Genomic DNA, 20409 nt, shown 5'->3' with positions numbered 1-20409 from the left:
TGTTGTACACGCTACATAATTGTTACATATAGGTGATTTATTCAACTTCATAAATGGGTATATAAATATTAGTAACATCAGCAAACCGCAACTGCCAGTATGCATGTAATAACAAGATGGATATTGGTAAAAAATTAATTGTAAGGTGTAAACAATGTCCCTCCATGTACATGGATAGTTCACATGTGGTACATAAAACGAGTCTGAATGATGGATTCCTATAAATCGGTATTCAAAAATGAAGGTAGATACTTGTGGTTCAATAATGTGTACTAATTTCTTTCAGCAGCTGAGAATTTCCGTGAGAAATAAGTACGTGGGTGCAATTTATGATCCCGAGGTTCCTTCTGGGACAGGACAGTACCAGCACCTCTATCAGAGGCATCCACTTCAATGTGGAAAGGTGATTCAGGATTGGGGTGTTTTAAGACTGGAGCAGATGCAAAGGCAGACTTCAGGGCTTCAAAAGAGGCTACAGCATCAGAGGTCCAATTAGCGGCATCAGCCCCTTTATGGGTTAGGGCAGTAAGAGGAGCTACCAGGTCAGAGAAGGAATGGATAAACCTCCGGTAATAATTTGCAAAGCCCAAGAATCTTTGAACGGCCTTCAGATTAGTTGGGCGTACCCAATCTAAGGCTGCTTGGACCTTGCTAGGATCCATAAAGAACCCATTCGGGAAGTTAATATATCCTAAAAATGAGACCTTTTGAACCTCGAATTCACACTTTTCCAGCTTGACAAAGAGTTGATGCTGCAGAAGTTTAGAAAGGACCTGCTTCATGTGAAGGCGGTGTTAGTCCATGGAGGAAGAATAAATCAGGATGTCATCCAGGTGTAGCACGATCAATCGCTGACTGGACTGTGGAGCTGCAGCCTGGGGTGTCCCAGGATCACTGTAACGGAAGAACAATTAATAAGATAAAATAGCTTAATGGCAGGAATCCCCAATGAATGTGCGAAATCCAGATCCAGAAAATTCCCTGCGGCACCACTGTCTAGGAAGGTAGAGACAGATGTAGATTGTGCACCAAAGGAAATTACCGCAGGAACCAGGAGTGCATTCTTAGAAGATATGATTTGCAGACCTAGATGAACCTCTTCCACGTTCTCAAGGCCTGTTCTTTTCCCGACTTGTCTGACTTGTTGGGACAGCTTCGGAGGAGATGGCCCCTGTTGCCACAATATAGACAAAGGCCTAAAGTAAGTCTCCAGGTTTTCTCTTCCAAAGTGAGGCGATAAGCACCTAGCTGCATGGGCTCAGCGGCTTCAAAAGGTGCAGCAGGAGGAGTCAGAAAAGAGCACGAGAAAATGGTAGTATCCCTCTCAGCTATTTTCTCTTTAAATCTGCGATCAATTTTAATGACCAATTGCATTAGACTCTTCAGTGTAGCTGGGATTGGGTATTGCACCAGGGAGTCTTTGATCTGTTCGCAAAGGCCCAAATGGAACTGACTCCAGAGTGCCGGATCATTCCACTTGCTGTCCGTGGACCAGTGCCTTAACTCCGCGCAATATTCCTCAGCAGAGCGACGACCCAGTTTCAGGGCCCTGAGATGTGATTCAGATACAGGCAACTCTGTCCGGATCATCATAGAGCAGCCCTAGGGCATCAAAGAATGCATCAACGGACTGTAAAGGAGGACTCATGGGAGCAAGGCTACATGCTCAGGATTCAGGATCACCCTCCAGAAGGGATATAATGATGCCTACCCTTTGAAGCTTCGATCCAGATGAGTGTGGCCTAAGGCGAAAATAAAGTTTACATCTATCCTTAAAGTTGTGAAATAAGGTTCTATCTCCGGAGAATCGATTTGGCAGGTTCAATTTGGGTTCCACAGTAGAGGTCAGGGGAGCTTGCTGGGCTTGTGAGGCTCTAGCAGCTTCCTCTTGTGCAGACAAACGATGCAACAGACTTTAGACCATCTGAGATAGAGTTTGGATTTGGCCCGCCAAAACTTGAGCTGGAGAAGGATTTGTCCCGCTTTCATAAATGGAAACAGTTTTCCACTCTTCACAGGCCAGTTATAATGTTTTGGCTAGCGGTCTTATCATAAACCAGTAGAACAAGATGGAGAGGTCTTCACCTATAGCAGCCGCTTTCCCCATAGAGCTCGTTATGCACACTGGTACTCGGATGCCCCCAGGTGTTATACTCAAAGTAGTACAGGTTTATGAACGTACCTTAGCGCAGAGTAGCGGTGTGTAGAATCAGGTGTGGTCAGTAACAGGTCGAGGTCTTAGGTCCGAAGCAGACACCGTGGTCAAAATCAGGCAAGGTGTCAGGGCTGGCAGCAAACAAGAAGGACCAAGAAACTAAGCAAAGGTCAGGGCAACAGGCAAGAATCAAATCCAATAAACAGGGCCAAGGGTCATACACGAGAAATCCAACAGCAAAACAGGTTCAAAGCACAGGAGCAGGCTAGCACACAGAAACTGAGAACTATAACCATCAGGGAAACTAAGCCTTATATACAGAGACTGATCAATAGGAACAAGGATACCAGCCTGGTGTAAATCAGCCTCAGGGGCTGGTTAATTAATGAGTAATCTAATAGTTGCTCATGCGCCCAGCTGCCCTTAATGCCGGGATGTGGCGCTACAAGTTAGTGTCCCGACCATTGCTTAGGCAATGGGCGAAATCAGGAAGTGATGTCCCGGTCGTCATGGAGACGGCCGGAATGCGTCCTGCGGGCACAGTGACTCCTGACAGTATTTTACTGCATTCAAACTGGTACAGATGAGCACAGGATAGCATATTATTTGGATGATTTCTTCGTAATGGGACCTGATAGTTCAAAAAATATAAGTGCTTTTGTTTTTGGATTAGGCCTTATTTAATTCCTTTGGTGTTCTGGGAGCAGTGGAGAAATCAGAGGCACCTACCATTGGATTGTTGTACTTAAGAAGGTTTCCTGTAGGTTATAATGTGCAGAAATTGTGCAAGGCATTTGGCTTAATTTATAATGTACACAAGGTCACTTTGAAGAAAGTTCAGTCTCTGCTGGTCATTCGTAATTTTGCATGCCGGATTAATCCAATCACCAAGATTTTTTGCAGGAAACTAGAGAGAGTGGCAGTAGATCGCAAAAGATATCAGGGATGACCTGAGGGTTAGGGTGGTATAATGGTTGACTAAGAACCTACTCATAGTAGAAATGGTTCCCATTATTGTGGCTTTGGAGCTTTGGAGGTGTAGGGGAAGGCTAGATAAGGGATAATATTGTATTTTGGTATGACATTTTAGGGGTGGTTCAGGCTATAAATAATCAGTGTGGATTTTTCTCCACCGCACATTCTTTTTATCAAAATGTCCACATGTGACTGAATTTTTAAATAGTATTCAAGGCTAAGAATGTACCAAGGGTGGAAAACCCCATAGTGGATGCTTTGTCTATATTTCATTGGGTAAAATTCAAAGAATTAGTGCCATTAGTGAGCCCTTCTTATGTTTTACAATTTACCAAGCCAGCTTAGAGATGCAGCAGGGAAGGCATAGGTTCCATCTCCCTGAAAGCTAGACAGCACTTTGTTTAGATCTTTTTTTATAAAATGTTGGTACATTTTATGTATACTGTTGTTCACAGTTAATCTCGTCTGCTACAGGTGTGTCCACAGAATTCCGCCAGTTTGGATTGTGAGACATTCTTACACTTATTGGGCCTCAACGAATTCCATGGCAAAGGACATAACCATCTTCCCTGCATTTTAGGCATGTACTGAGGTGGAAACTACCTGGGGAAGGGCAAGACCACTAACCTTATTTTGAATCTAAAGACAGATTTAATGGTGGTTATGACTTCTTGGTCTATTACTTAGATAATTTGGTGAAATGTAATACACAGGAGGTTCTGGAGGGGCACTAGTGTCAGGGCTATTTTGGACAAGGCACAAAGGAGGGTTAGTAGCCATGAATTGAGGGATCCCATGAAAATTTTTAGGTATGCTCATTTATATAGCCCAGACCAGGTGAATTAAACTAATGAGGGTTTATTTTTTAGTTTATAGAGCAATTGCTCAAGGGGATAGCAGAAGTGGTAAAAGGCTGAGATGGTGGTGGAACCTCACTTTGCTGGGAAAGCACAATAGCCAGCAGCTATGGGAAGTGTAAAAGGTCATCTTGGAGAACTCTACTTCAAAGTGGGGCTATGGCTTTATCACCACCCACCCTTGTGAGTGGTCCTAGCCAACATCCTTGCAGGGGCTCCAGTGCTAAGCCAGAGCAAGGGGAGTATTTGTGGGATGTAGTCACTCTGGTGACTGTGTATATGTCAACAGATATACTGTTGACAGCAAAATGGTGACAGTGTAAAGGTCGACAGATTCATTCTATTGACATATTTAAAAGGATGATATTGTGACTGTCAAAAGCAGAAATCAGGGGTCCCCCCTGATTTTACTAGAACCAACACTAGGCTTTGCCAGCCGATGCTTGTGGCACTATAGCAGGGGAAATCACAGTGTGGGGTCCCCATTCCAAAATAGCAACAAGCCCCAGTGTGGTCTGCATGGGCCTGGATTCCCTAGGAAGATATGCTCAGTAAAAATAAAAAGCAGACCCTCCTTCCACGAGGTAGCTTTACGGCTCTTCAGTAACCCATGGGCGGTAAATGTGGAGTAATAAAATATATTTGAATGTAAAGACAACATTTCGCACAATAGGTCCCAGCAAGCCCAGAAACAAAAGTGCCAAAGTGCCAGCATGCCCTGGCACCCAGAGCCTACCCAGACCTGTAGTGCACAAGATGTTGTAAAAATTATGTTTCTGTAAATAAATTAAAAAAAACAGTAATACTCACCAACATGCTCACCAACATCCAGATTCTTCATCTGCAATAATTCTAGTTATCTATGCTTGTCCATAAAATAAAATAAAATCGATCCAAGTTCTTCCAAGCTTTAAGAAAAAATTCTAGTAAAAGCAATCCTTCAAGTTTGATAAACAACCAAAATAATCCACCGAAACATGCTTGATAAAATATTAAACTCTTAACAAACAATTCAAACTTGATCTTGACTGGAGCCCCTGACGCAAAATGAAAACTTGACCTGTGCCAAGTCTACTTTTAACCTGGGGATTTCCCAAGTCCTCAGGGCCAAGGTCATAGAGAATCCTCATGTGTCAATAGATCTAGCGTGTGCTATAATGTCATGACACTGGCATTGCCCTTGGAATGTCGACATTGGGATTGTCGACATTAATACCGCCGACAATCACAATGACATAATTTTAAACATATCAAATGAATGAATGTCTTGACATTTACATTGTCACAATTTTGCTATGAACAGTATAACTGTCAACATATTCACAGTCTCAATATCGTACCCAAACTAGTCTTTGTGACCTGGTAGTGCAGGGGGGTAACAGCTGCCACCCCAATGGTTTATTTGTTGTTTGACTGGAGCTGATGGATTGCTCTTTCTTTCTTGGTCAACATTTCAGAGATACTTAAAGTTATGAGCTATTTTCACCAAATATGCCTCCTGGTCTTCAATTTATTATAAGAGTTAAAGTTGTGGGGTTGTTGGGTCATGTGAAGAGTGGAAAACATCAACTGCAAGGCGGCTTAACCTATAAAGCTAATTACTTAATAATTTAATAAATTGATGTTGAGGTATAAATCATATAATTTAATTATGTATATACACAAAGTCACAACATTAAAACCGCCTGCCTAATATTGAGATGCTAAGTGTAGCCTGCATGGCCCTGACTTTTTTTCCAGCATATCCAACAGATACTCAATTGTATTGAGATCTGGAGAATTTGGAGACCAAGTCAACACCTTGAACTCTATGTCATGTTCCTCAAATTCAGTACCCTGCTGAAAGAGGCCACTGCAATCGGCAAGCTGTGATGCTTTGTGCGTTCTGACATAAACTTTATTTTGCAATTTGTGCTACAGTAGCTCTTCTGTGGGATTGAACCGAACAGGCTACCCTTTGCTCTGCACGCATCTTGGGCACTCATGACTCTGTTGCCCTTCCTTGGATAACTTTTGGTAGGTACTAATCACTACATACTGGGAACACCCCACAAGAACAGTCATTTTGGAGATGCTCTGACTCAAGTTTTCTAGCCATACAATTTGCCCCTTGTCAAAGTGTCTCAGATACTTACACTTGCTCATTTTTCCTGCTTCCAACACAACTTCAAGAACTAACTGTTCACTTGTCTGATTTTTTCAGAGTTTTAAAATCGCGGCAAATTGCAAATAATATTCCTCGATTTTAGTCCCCAAGTTGCCAGATGTATTAAACTGCGGTTTTTACTCTGATCTTAAAAATCGTTGGTTATCTCTGGCCATTTGCCGGCACTTGGAGAACCACAAGTGCCAACATGCCCTGGAACCCATGGCTGGCTGAGAGCTGTAGAACCACAAAACAAAATGTTAAATAAATTTGTAATTCCAAATGTCCTGCTTGAAAAGTAGTTATGAGGAAATCCCTTATACTATAAATAGACCTCACGGCTGTGCTAAGTTCATTGCGTATCAGAGCTTGTACAGTGTACAAGCTGTTCCTGCGTTGTGTGTCCTCTTTTTAATTTTTTTTAACCAAGCATGTTCCGGATTGGATGACAAATATGAGGACACTCCTGGGCGGAAGATAAGAAGACTGCAAGAAACAAGGCGGTCCTTCTAGCCAAGAAGAACAGAGGATATTTGGAATTACAATTTATTTGGGACTTTTCAAGCAGGACATTTCGAATTACAAACTATTTTGGACATGGTTTACAAGCATTTTTGGATTAATAGGCGCTGACAACACATGGAAACATCAAATTGGTGAGTATATTGGGTTTATTATTTTTAATACATTTATGTGGTATGAATGAGGGTGTTTAGTGTATTTATTGGGGTTTTATTATTTTTATTAAAAGTATGTGGTTTTAAACAGGGAGTTGTGGCTTATTTAACATTTTGTTTTGTAGTACTACAGGTCTCAGCCAGCTTTGGGTGTCAGGGCATGTTAGCACTTGTGGTTTTCCAAGTGCCAGCATGCCCTGGCTGCCATGGGTATGCTGGTGCTTGTAGTTATACACGCATCAGCATGCCCACACTGTTTATGGCAGCCAGGGCTGGCTGGGACTTGTAGTTCCACAAAACAAAAAACGTAATTATTGCCGTGTTTTCCCTACACCCACCCACTGCTCCCAGGGGTGTAGGAAGAGCCCTAGTGCTTTCAGCACTGGGCTGGGTGTCACTAGAGGGAAGCCCGCTGGTGTTTTTTGGCGGATCCCACTCCCTAGGGAATCCAGCCCAGCGCTGAACAGCCTGGGGTTGGTTGTCATTATGGCAGGGGGACCTCCTGCCGCATGTCCTCCTGCTATACTACCACTCACCGCAGCTGGTTTGTCTAATTCTGGTTATGTGAAAATCGGGGGAACCCCACGCAAATATTTCCCTGATTTTCACTCAGTCAGCAATAGGCTGGCAGCACTAGGGTTACTAGTGGTCGGTCGGGAGGACCCCTCGCTTTTTTTTGGATCATTTATCTATTTTTACACATTTGACAGTCGCCGGACCTGCGGCTGTACAGGCAGGGCAGTGTAACATTGACGTGTTTACTAGTCATGCAGCTAGGATGCAGCATGTTGTATTTAGCGATTCTTCAAGGAAACTCAGAAATGTTTGCTTAATTGCAGCTTCATACATTTGAGACTTGTATAGCTAGAGTGGCAAACAGTCGGGACTTTGATGTCAATCGATTTTGTAAATAGCGATTTTACATCAAATCTCACTTTAATACACCTGCGAGATGAAACACCCGCGAAAAAAATCGCTGGATTTTCAGAATCAGAGCTTGATACATTTACCCCCTTGACAGGTACCACTCTAACAAGATAATCTATGTTATTCATTTTACTTGTCAGTAGTTTTATTGTTGTGGCTAATCGGTGTGTATATATATATATATATATATGTTTTCCAGAATAGAAATAAACAACAGTAATTTTTAATACTATACATTTATTTATTTTATACACATAAGACATGGTGGAGTTTAGGGCTATGGATTGAGTGTACCAGAGTATTGACGGCAAAGGAAGTCTAGAGTAGCAAAAGCAATAGATACTTACCCCAATATATATATATTTGACATTATTTTTGTATTTGTATTTTCCAGTTTTCACATGCCTATAACTTTTTTCCTCCTGTTTTCTTATACTTGTAACATTTTGAAGTGTGCATTTGGAAACTGGCGATGCGCTACAAAATAATAACATTATTCAATTTTTAAGTGATAGCAAATCACAAATAAGTGCTCATAAATGGCTTGTGAGTACAGAGATGGTTCTTTTCAGCAAATAACATCTGTAAGGTTTAAATTAAATGCGCTCATACCTGTAAACAAATTTAACAGAGCGCCTTCATGCTCGGACTCCATTGTTGATGTACCGTATCTTTTAACAAATGAGAACAATAAGAAATGGCCTCACCATTTGTATTTCTTAGCTTTTGAAATAAGGATGGAGCTGCATCTATTGATTTAATAACAAACAAAAAGTGTAAAGACCAATATGTAGTTTTTCAAAATATAAAGAGTCCTAACAATACATTTATAATACTTTTATATGTACAGTAACATTACTTTAGATTTTTTTTTTTTCTTTTCTATGTGCATTTGCAATCTAGTGCAGCTGAATGAGATCTATGCTGCTGTGTTTAGCTTTGTGTTCACAATGGAGAACAGTAAAATAGAGCTACACATGAGATATTTATGGTGGGGACAAGCATCTGCTTTTTCTTCATTGCCATCAATAAATTTGTTATTTTTAAACTCAGCAATATTGATTGAAGGTCCTGGGAACATTGGGAAACTATTTTAAAGTGTACAGTGAATTTACTAGCTGATTTCTCACATTAAGAGTAAAACAATCATTGTTTAGCAAATGTTCAGCAAAAGCTTATTGGACAGCTGCCACTAGAAACAACTAAGGACAGGTAAAATGTGTTTCATAAACTTAAATTTTCAATAGCTTTGTAAACATTTTTACAGTAAAAGTAAATAAATAAATAAATATTGAAAGCCCTCTTAGTTTTCACTAGATTTTAAATCCACCTACCTAATTACTGAAACGATACAGGTGTGTATACCTGCTGTATAGAAAGCAGTCAGTCTATAAGTCATTCCATGCAGTATCCTCTGATGAAGTTATATTAACTATAACGAAATGTGTTACAAAATATCACCATTACACACTGGTATATTTATGTTTTTTATTGTTGCTGGACTGTGAAGGATTTTATAGAATTTGATCTTCCTAATTGTGATTGTGCTTTTTTTCTTGTGAAAGTTGCATGTTATATCAGCTCATTTGAGACTATAGCGCAGTAACCAATAAGGCACAGTGCATTGTCTATACACTTGTGTAAACAGTGTGTTTCACCAAGGATGTGACTTTACCTACTACCATTATCTCAATTGGAAATATACTACATGCTCTCATGCTCTTTTCAGCATGAGTTTATGTGTGACTTACAGTGTACACTGTGGGGTTATTTTACCTTATTTTATTTGACAGAATTTTACTGTTTTACACTGTTATTGATAGCAATAAAAATATGCTTCTTGATTAGAAGGTGGATGTTTCTAATTAATTAAATTTTTGCTTTGTAAACATTACTATCTCAGATTTATTTTAGCCTTGGCGCTGGTGTTCTTTTGTTTTTGTAAAAGACTATTTGCTCAGTCCTCCATACACAACAGTAAACCTTACTGCCTTAAAATTATGACACAAAACTGATATGGGCCAACAATCAAGAGATATGTCAATATATATATATATTATTATAGAAATCATATATTAAGAGCATATCAGTGCTGATCAAACTTGCTTTTACTTCACTTGTTATTTCTTTGTGTTTGAATCTAACAATAGTTACAGAGACTGAAAGTCAATCACAGAGCTTTCTAAAGTCATATATGTCTGCATTGCTCCTACTTTCTCACTTCATTAAGGTGTCAATCTCTCCTTTTCAGATGGTTCAGAGGATAATTAAGCACGTTGGTCCTTATAATGATAGATGTTACGCTTTTCTCCACTAAAGAGTGTGGTTTCTTCATAGATGTCATTTCCTTCATATGAACTGCCTTTTAAATACAATGGGCCTGAGTCATTAAGGAAAGTAAGCCAAAAAAAGGACTAAAAGTTCTCCGGGATAAACCATGTTACAATGCAAGTGGTGCAAATTAGTTTATTATTTTGCACATAAGTTAAATACTGGCTTTTTGTTCAACTAACACACAAATAGTTGATGGCTTTATTTTTACACTGAAATTAAAGTTGATTTAGGATATGCCCTATCCCAAATATAAATCTGTCCCCACATTTTACATTTACCTCACCTTCCAGTGCAGCATGGTTTTACCCAGGTGCAAATTCACTCCTTTTTTTATGCTTTGCTCTCCTTAATGACTCAGGCCCAATGTGTCCAATCAAAACAGGAATTTAATTAACCCTCACATGTGTCTTTAATATTAAATGTATACATCGTTAATAAATACAATTTGTGATGGTACTTGTGGATAAAAGATTTGTAATCATATTCATTAGAAGTAAAATCTTACATTAATAGTAAATCAATTAAAATAAAAAACATACACAATAAAATATATATTATAAAATGTAAGATCGATTCACTATTATAAACTACTGCCAAGGCATTTGAACTTACAGCTTTTACTACACTAAGCAGTATTCTAATACATTTGGCAACAGACCAAATTACCCATAAATGGTGCATTTTCCACATAATATATTTTCATGAACTTCTTCAGTGGATAAACTAATTATGCAAACAACACTTTTTTTTTAGGTAAAAACCTTTTTATCTTGTCTTACAATAATAAAAACCTATCCTAATAATAGTCTATATATCCAATTCACTCTCGGTTAACTTAATATAGGAGAAGACAAAAGTAAACAATATAAAGCACAATTTGAAAGCTTCAGGATTTGAGCCCACATCCTCTGGTTCCCGAAACCTATTACTAACTCATTTGGCCAAAGCTAGATGATTAAAAAAATCACACATTTTATAGAGAGATATCCTAAATACCATTTATTTAATTCTCAACAATGATAAACTTCACATAATTATCATATTTAACATATCTTAAAAGATTTGACAAATACCAGTTAAAAAACTAATAGAATATATAGAAAGAAAGCTGAACATGCATAAATAGCATTAAAACAATTATATTCTAAAACCTTCTGATGCATAAATAAACTAGTTATAAAAAAACCATGAGCAAAAGCAAATAGTTACTTTTAAAACATATTCAGTTCAACACAATCATTTAGCCCTTTAGGAATCATTGGGGGGTATTCAATTGTTAGCGAGAACCGCTAAAATCCCACGCTTGAAAAATATTACCGTTAATACGGGAATATTACGCGTAAATACCGTTAATGCGGTAATTTACTTGCTGGATTTCAGCTCGCCGCTCAGGGAGCGGCGAGCTGAAATCCAGCGAGATATTACCGTATTAACGGTAATATTTTTCGAGCGCGGGATTTTAGCGGTTCTGGCTAACAATTGATTACCCCCCATTGAATCTAATAAAAAAATCCAAAACGCCTCTCGCTTGCATAGGGAGGCAAATCTATCTCCACCCCTTATAGTAGGTAGTAGCAATATGTAGTAATATGTTCAATACCAGTCACTTGTAAACTTTCCGTGGAACCTTTTTGTTTTTGTATAAACTTATAACGTGCTAGGCTGTGTGAACAATTGCCATTCAAAATATTTATCCTATGTTCAAGAAACCTTATATTTAATGTTCTAGTGGTTCTACCTATATATTGAACCCCACATTTACATTGTAATAGATATGACAAATTTAGATGGGCAGTTCATGAAGGGTTTAATTGCATGGTTCTCCCCTGTTATTGAAGAGCAAAAGCGTGTTTTTTTGTTTTGGATAAATATACATGTTATACAAGATTTTTTGCCACATTTAAAGAAGCCAATTCGTTTTCACCAACTTATTCATGGCACTTACACTAGTTTCATCCTTTCTTTTGAAATGGCTAAGAACTAACCTATTCTTTAATGTTGCTTGTCTGAAAATAACTCTAGGATCTTTCTTACTCATAGTCATTAATACTTCGTCATGCTTAAGAATTGCAAAGTTATTTTTTATTAGAGATGCTCACTGACCCCCGTGTTTTGGTTTTGGTTTTGGTTTTGGATCTGGATTACCGTCGTGTTTTGGTTTTGGTTTTGGTTTTACCAAACCGCCCTTGTGTGTTTTGGTTTTGGTTTTGGTTTTGTTTGGTTTGGTTTTGCAATTTTGTTTAAAAATTAATGTTTTTGGGCATAAAATAACCTAATTTAGTGCTCTACCTGTTTCTTGAATAAGTAAGGTAATTCTAAAGCTAATAAATTAGGAATCAAACAGTTTAATCCCTGGTAGGCCGTCCTTAATTCTGCACACAAACCTGGTTGTCTTCCTCTTCATCTTAGCCTATTGGCAATGCAGCCATCGTCTTTGGGTGTATATTACACCCTCCACTTGTTGTTGAATAGAAAAAAAAACAGCCTGCATAGACTGTATAATTAGAAAGTAAAAATAAATGGACCAAAGCAGTTTGGTGGCTATCTATGCCCCCCTGCCCTCCACTTGTAGTTGAATAGAAAAAAAGCAGCCTGCATAGACTGTAGAATTAGAAAGCAAAAATAAATGGACCAAGGTAGTTTGGTGGCTATCTATGCCCCTGTCCCCGTCCTCCACTTGTAGTTGAATAGAACAAAAGTAGCCTGCATAGACTGTAGAATTAGAAAGTAAAAATAAATGGACCAAGGTAGTTTGGTATCTGTCTGCATCAGCCCCCCCCCATCCACTTGTAGTAAAATAGAACAAAAGCAGCCTGCATTGACTGTATAATTAGAATATACAAAAAAATGGACAAAGGCAGTTTGGTATCTGTCTGCATCAGATCCCCTCTCCACTAGGAGTAAAATAGAAAACTATTCAGCCGTTACATAATCTAGAATATAAATAGAAATTGAGAAAGGCAATTTGGTATCTGTCTGCATCATAATCATCAACATCATCATTAGCGCCCCTGTCGCCTACACAAATCTCCCCCTCTTCTAATTCCAAAGTGGCATCCTCAATTTGTGTACCACCGGCTACACTCGGGCTGTTCAGGCACACATCAGCAGAACTGCTGAAATGGTCTCTCTTTATGGGTACACTAACAGAATGTTCACAATTAGATATCCCACTGTTGGATGGACTCTCCACAGGGATTGGTGTCATTTGTGATTCAGAGCAAACATTATCCTCTACTGCCTTACTGATATCTTGCAGCTCGGCTTTGACGCGTAAGAGTAGTTGTGCACCACTTGTAGGCTCGGTAACATTTTTTGATCTGCCACTAATAGACAAAGGTGAAGGCCTCATTCTCTCTTTGCCACTGCAATTTTTTTTTTATCGGCACTTAACTTTTCCTCAGTTACACTTCTTTTTCGCTTCAACACTGTAAATTTTTTTGGGTGTGTGTTTTTTTGCCTGATTTCAAAAGACTGTGTAGTTTGAAATAACCTTTCCCAAATGACGTACTGGGAACACTACCATCAGGACTGGTGACAGAGCCTGGTTGATCATTCTGCTCATATGTGGACTGCTTTGAATTCATTATGAGCCCAAAGCACTTGTAATGCTACAAATTGTTTTAGATACTGCTGACAAATATGACTTTTGACAGCCAGAAAAATTAATGCAAAAGAATGGTGGACACACCAAAAGCACTTGGAGTGCTAAATATTATTTTTTGAGACTGCTGACAAACAGGACTTTTGACAGCCAGAAATATTAATGCAAAAGAATGGGGGACACCCCAAAAGCACTTGGAGTGCTAAATATAATTTTTTGAGACTGCTGACAAACAGGACTTTTGACAGCCAGAAATATTAATACAAAAGAATGGGGGACACCCCAAAACACTTGTAGTGCCAAATATTGAAAAAAAAGACTCCTCTATCCTCCTCTCTTCTCTATCAATTGTTATCAGAATTGGATGAAGAATAAGGTATATTCTCTGTCCCTGCTCTAATCAGCCTGTGACTACACCCTGCTCTGTCGCTCTGTCAAATGTCGATGGATTGCTGTGGAGGCGGGTATTTATGGATTTCAGTTATCGCGAGAACCGAGCCCGAGATCCGACGACATCACAATGACGTTCGGCCTCAATTTGGATTCCGAGCGGGCGGAAGAGTACCGAGCCTGCTCGGCTCGGTACTCGAATAGCAAAGTTCGGGTGGGTTCGGTTCTCGGGGAACCGAGCCCGCACATCTCTATTTTTTATAACACTTTTAATACATTTGGAATAAGAGTTATACTGACTAATAGACATCACATGTGCCTTACAATCCGATGTTTCTTACAACCATTCTCCTTCTTTTGGTTCTTCAATAGTAATGTTTTTCTATTGATTTTCTTAACTTCTAAAAAGGCTTTATCCAAAAGTAATTGTGGATAGCCTTGTTCTGAATAAGACCTAAGAAGAGATTCTGTGTGATTGGAGAAGTTCTCGTCTGATGTGCAGTTCCTCTGCAATCTAAGGAGTTGTCTGTTTGGAATATTTTTATTCCAACTATCCAGATGACAGCTTCTATAATTTAAAAACTGGTTGCTGTGTACTTCTTTCTGGAATGTTTGTGTGATTATACATCCCTCATTCACCAATAAGTTGATTTCCAGGAAGTTGTTAATCCTATTAACAGAGCTAGTAAATTTCAAACCAAAATTATTAGAGTGTAGGTGCTCAACAAAACAAGAAGAGTCTCTATCACTATCCCAAATGAAAAACAGGTTGTAAATGTATCTAATATAGACTACTAAGTTCGTCCCATAGCTGCTACTCCAATTATATTCTAGCTCGAAAAACCCCATAGAGGGATTTGTAAAACTTGGCGCAAACCTAGTGCTCATTGCCATACAGTGAAAAGAAATGCAGTGTCTCTGTAAGAGGAAGATGCTGTGAGAAAACCGTGCTGGAACTTCTTATGTTTTGTTTTAGTTTGTTAGTCAGGAGTGACCTGTATTTAGTTATTGCCGGACAGGCAATGTGTTTATTTTGAAGCTTATTTTATTTTCCTGCTCAATAAAACTGGCTGAGGCCAGGTGTACTCAAAGCCTTTGACTTGTGTGAGCTCTCAGCTGCTACACACTACCGTCTACCATCTATATATATATACTACAACATATTGTACTCTTCCACAAATATTAAATGAGTATAAAGAACTAAAAACTGGGGTGCAAGAGGGGTGTGACCACAAACTAAAATACATGGGATCCTCTGCACTCATAAAAGACACTATTAATGTTATTCAAGCTGTACTCTGTATTAAAATTATATTCTGCTATATTAAAAACAGGGACTGTTATTTCTACATATTGCAATACAATACACCCTCACAGCTGTCCCATTCTCCACTCTAAGCCACACTTGCTCCTCTTGTTTTAGCTGTACCCTCTTCCAGTTAGAATGTAAGCTCTGTAATGTGCAGGGTCCTCCATATCCTTTGTTTTCAGATCTGCATTTCTTTTGTCTGCCTTGTATGTCCACTGTGGCTCCTTACAAATATATGATAATCATAATACATGTAAAGCTTTGCACTTCATGCCAAAGTCTTCCCTTCTGGTCAGTCCTAAACTAAAACTAAATATATGTGGAACTAATATTAATATAATACTAATATTTATATATTTATAGTGGTTGATGTGGAAATTTAGAAGAGGTGGAATGTAAATTTAAAAATCGCAGTGAATACAGTTTTACCGGCTGTAAGGGAAGTGGTGGTATGACACCATTGTATACCATATACATATATATTTAGGAGGTTGCGGAGACTTCAAATCCAACTATTCACATTCATTAAACATTTGAACAAATAACACAGGTCTGCAAAAAAAAAATTTTTTTGGACAGCTGTTTTGGTTTAGTTAACTGATTCTTACGTTTTTTGGTGCGCTGAATCCAAAAATTACAGCCGTTTTGTCCTGGGATGTCAGGTTTTCAAACAAACGGGTGGTCATCATTTTAAAAAATTTACATGAAAAATATTAACTCATTTGGACAGGTGACGACAAAATTAACACCACACTCAAGTAGATTGCTTGTGAAATCGTCTTTTTTTAAAATCTAAACTTCTTTTTGAGCTTTTCCTCTTGTAGGTGGCTTCCGGAAGTTCCCTATACAACATCCAGCAGTAGTCAGCCATCATCATAACACTCCATTTCCCTTGATACCTTCTTTCCATTTCTTTTATATCTTGATGGAAACGTTCTCCCTGCTATTCACTAACTGCTCCCAAATTTTCAGGAAAATAGTCAAGGTGTGAGTTGAGGAAATGAACTTTTAAGCTCATGGAGCAACCAAGCTTGTGAAACACTTTCAACATTGTTTCCACGATTTCCTTGTAATTGTCACGGGCACTAGGAGTCTTTACCCAGGGATCACCAGGTGGTAAGCTTACCAGAGCAACGTAGATGGTAATAGAGTACTCTGATAGCAGGGTGATCACGGAACAGGCAATGGTAGATGATGAGATGCTCAGGAATGTCTATGACTAGCAGCACTGGTAAAATGGAGGTATTAATACACGAGGAACTGTATGGACAAGGACACGTGAAGGTAGTCAGTGGTCTGCGATAGCAAGTTGTACCACTGCTATAGTGAGGAGGAATGTCCAACAGCAACGAGGAGGTGATGAGAGTCAGCGGTCTGCGGAGAGCAAGTTGTACCGCTGTCTGAGTGAAGGAATGGAATCCAAGTGGAGGTATCCGGGTAGTCAGTGGTCTGCGATAGCAAGTTGTACCACTGCTATGTGAGAGGATACTGGAACAGGTGATACAGGAAACAGGGATCAGTGGTCTGCCTTCAGCAAGTTGTACCACTGAATATATATGTGAGGAGGTGTACGGGGAGAGACTGCAACACAGGATGTACACGGGCACCTTAAACACGATCCACAATAATATGCACAATATATATAAATGACTGAACAGGTCTGCAAATATAGAAAGTCTCTTGAAGTAATCCAGCACAAGATAACACAGTCAATGATGGCAATAGACTCAGTGGATAGCAGACTCCAGAGGAGAACCAACACAGTCCAGCAAGGTATGCAATACACCAACACAGTCAATGAGAAGTATGCATACCGTGGTTCAGAAGTAGGCAGTCAGATAGGAGTGCAGCGATACCTGAGCGGCAGGAGGCCGGCAGGATGAGAAGTCCCTGGAGGAAGAGTCTAGTAGGTGCAGCGCACAGGTAAGTAGACCAACAGGGACACGAATCCACAGGAACCAGTAGAACGTGGAACTGGACTCATGGAGGACCCAGGAGAATGGAGATGATCTAGCAGAGGAGCAGCTGATGAGATACGAATCCAATGCTGACAGGAGGGTAGAGACCAGCAGGACACAGGAAGGCGTGGAGAGCGGATCAGCAGCGGGTGGACGATAGCGCTGACAGCAGCAGCAGGGCTCTGCGGACACACGGAGGTAACCAGTAGCAACCAACAGGTACCAATAGCGATGGAACACGGGAGAGCAGAGTAGACCAGGAGCTGTTGATCACGAAGAGAAGCAGATGGTAATAATAGCAGCAGTCTCGAGGAAACACGGGAGAGATGAGATGAGGCTGAGGTGCACAGGAGCAGCGGATAGGAATCAGCTAACAGTCACGATGGTGAACACAGGCGAGTTGCAAGCTGGAGACTGTAGTGCACGGAGGCAGCGGATAGGAATCAGCTAACAGTCACGATGGTGAACACAGGCGAGTTGCAAGCTGGAGACTGTAGTGCACGGAGGCAGCGGATAGGAATCAGCTAACAGTCACGATGATGAACACAGACGAGTTACCAGCTGGAGACTGTAGTGCACGGAGGCAGCGGATAGGAATCAGCTCACCGACTTGATGATGAACAGGTGAGTGGATGTGGAGAGAAGGCTGTAGTGCACGGAGGCAGCGGGTAGGAATCAGCAAACAGTCACAATGGAATATGATAGCGTTGAAGTGGTATAGAAGACTGTAGTGCACGGAGGCAGCGGATAGGAATCAGCAAACAGTCACGATGATACAGTTGATGGTAGAAGTGGTATGGAAACCACAGTAGTAGAAGTGGTTTGGAAACCACAAAGGTAGAAGTGGTTTGGAAACCACAGGAATCAGCAGCGCTGAATACACGAGGAAACATAGGAACACCTTCAGAGACTCATGGGGAATGAGACTCCAAGATCAGGCAACGTGGTGTTGACCACAGGTGCTTAATATAGGGAGTGTTGCCTGATCTGCCAATTGAGTTAAAGGGACATACACTGAAGTATAGGAAAGGGCTGCACATGCGCAGACCCTCAGGATGGAGGACGGCCACGGTTCCTAAATGTCCGGGAAGAGGCACTCACGGTCCGGTGAGTGACAGTACCCCCCCTTTTAAAGGTGGGCACAGAACGCCTGGAACCGGGCTTGTCCGGATTTTTGGAATAAAACCTCTTCAAAAGGGCAGGAGCATTAAGATCTTCAGCTTTGATCCAAGAGCGCTCCTCAGGACCAAAGCCCTTCCAATGAACGAGGAAACGGAGGACTCCTCGCGAAATTTTTGCGTCTAGTACCTCAGTAATTTCGAAATCCTCCTCCTGATGAACTTGAACTGGCTGCGGAGCTGAGGGAGGATTTGAGAAACGGTTGATAATAAGAGGTTTGAGTAAAGACACATGGAAGGCATTAGAAATCCGAAGATTCTTAGGAAGAAGAAGTTTCACACATACTGGATTGATTACTTGAATGATCCTATATGGACCAATAAAACGAGGGGCGAATTTCATAGATGGAACCTTCAAACGAATGTTTTTAGTAGATAACCAGACACGATCTCCAATTTTTAGTGGTGGAATAGCCCGCCTCTTCTTATCTGCGAAAGATTTATATTTGATAGATGTCTTCTTTAAACAGGTTTTGACCTGAGACCAGATATTTTTAAAGGTCTGACAAGCAGTCTCCACCGCAGGGACTTGGGTGGGCGGGAGGGCAGGAAATTCCGGAAAAGACGGAGGGTGACCGTAAACCACAAAAAATGGAGTTTTGGATAATGACTCATGGTACATGTTGTTATGGGCGAATTCAGCCCAAGGAAGCAACTCTACCCAGTTGTCTTGATTGGCTGAAGAGAACATCCTTATAAAAGTCTCAAGATCTTGATTGACACGTTCAGTTTGTCCGTTAGATTGCGGATGGTAAGACGATGAGAGTGCTAATCGTATGCCCAAGGTTTTACAAAGGGCTCGCCAGAATCTGGAAACGAATTGTACTCCTCTATCTGACACAATCTCAGACGGACATCCATGGATGCGGAAGATCTCTTTAATGAAATGTTCAGCCAGGATAGACGAAGAAGGCAAACCAGACAGAGGGACGAAATGAGCCATCTTCGAAAATCGGTCCACCACCACCCAAATAGTGTTATGATTCTTACTAGATGGTAAATCAGTAACGAAATCCATACTAATATGGGTCCACGGTTTGGACGGAATGGGTAGTGGTCGCAGCAACCCTGCTGGAGTTCTGCGGGAGGATTTGAATTGGGAACATAATTCACAGGAAGCAATGAACTCTTTGACGTCTCTCCTCATTGAAGGCCACCAGTAACTTCGAGAGAGAATCTCAAAGGTCTTGTGTTCACCGGCGTGTCCAGAAAAGCGAGAGGCATGGAACCACGAAAGGATTTTCCTCCTTAGAGTAGGAGGCACGAGGGTCTTCCCAAATGGTAGCGTTTTGGTGGATGAAGCAGCCAGTGAGATACATTTGGGGTCTAGAATGGTATGGTTGGAAACCTCTTCTATATCAGAGGACGTCACAAAAGCTCTAGATAAAGCGTCAGCTTTTTTGTTCTTGGCAGCTGGTTTGAAGGTTATTATTAATTCAAAACGGGAAAAGAAAAGAGACCATCTTGCTTGACGAGGGTTCAAGCATTGGGCAGACTGAAGATATGACAAGTTCTTATGATCCGTGAAGATCGTCACCGGATGGCGAGCTCCTTCCAATAAGTATCTCCATTCCTCTAATGCCGCTTTGATAGCCAGTAACTCCTTGTCCCCGATAGTATAATTCTTCTCTGCGGGCAGAAGACCCCGAGAATAGAAGGCACAAGGATGGAATTTTTGCTGTTCAGAGCGTTGGGAGAGAATGGCTCCTAAGCCCACATTAGAGGCATCTACTTCTAGAAAGAAGGGGAGTGTCACATCAGGCTGTCGAAGGATTGGAGCCGAAGAGAAGGACTCTTTGAGTGTTTGAAAGGCTTGAAGAGCCTCAGGCGACCATTGCTTAGGATTAGCCCCTTTCCGAGTCAGGGCCACAATAGGAGATGCAATGGAAGAAAAGTCTT

At 40.5% G+C, this 20409-nt stretch overlaps 1 protein-coding gene across 1 annotated transcript in view; it reads right to left on the bottom strand.

Annotated features, from left to right (window-relative positions):
- Positions 1-794: 794 nt before the first annotated feature.
- LOC142143243 (uncharacterized) overlaps positions 795-20409 on the bottom strand; it is a 42417-nt gene continuing 22802 nt past the window's right edge. Inside the window, exon 4 of the mRNA XM_075200955.1 lies at positions 795-894. Within this exon, the coding sequence (XP_075057056.1) occupies positions 795-894 (100 nt within the window). The remainder of the gene's footprint in view (positions 895-20409) is intronic.

This window comes from Mixophyes fleayi, chromosome 3, assembly GCF_038048845.1.
Source record: "Mixophyes fleayi isolate aMixFle1 chromosome 3, aMixFle1.hap1, whole genome shotgun sequence".
Taxonomy (NCBI): Eukaryota; Metazoa; Chordata; class Amphibia; order Anura; family Limnodynastidae; genus Mixophyes; species Mixophyes fleayi.
Note: the sequence above shows the minus strand (reverse complement) of the source record. Positions and strands in the feature narration are given on the sequence as shown.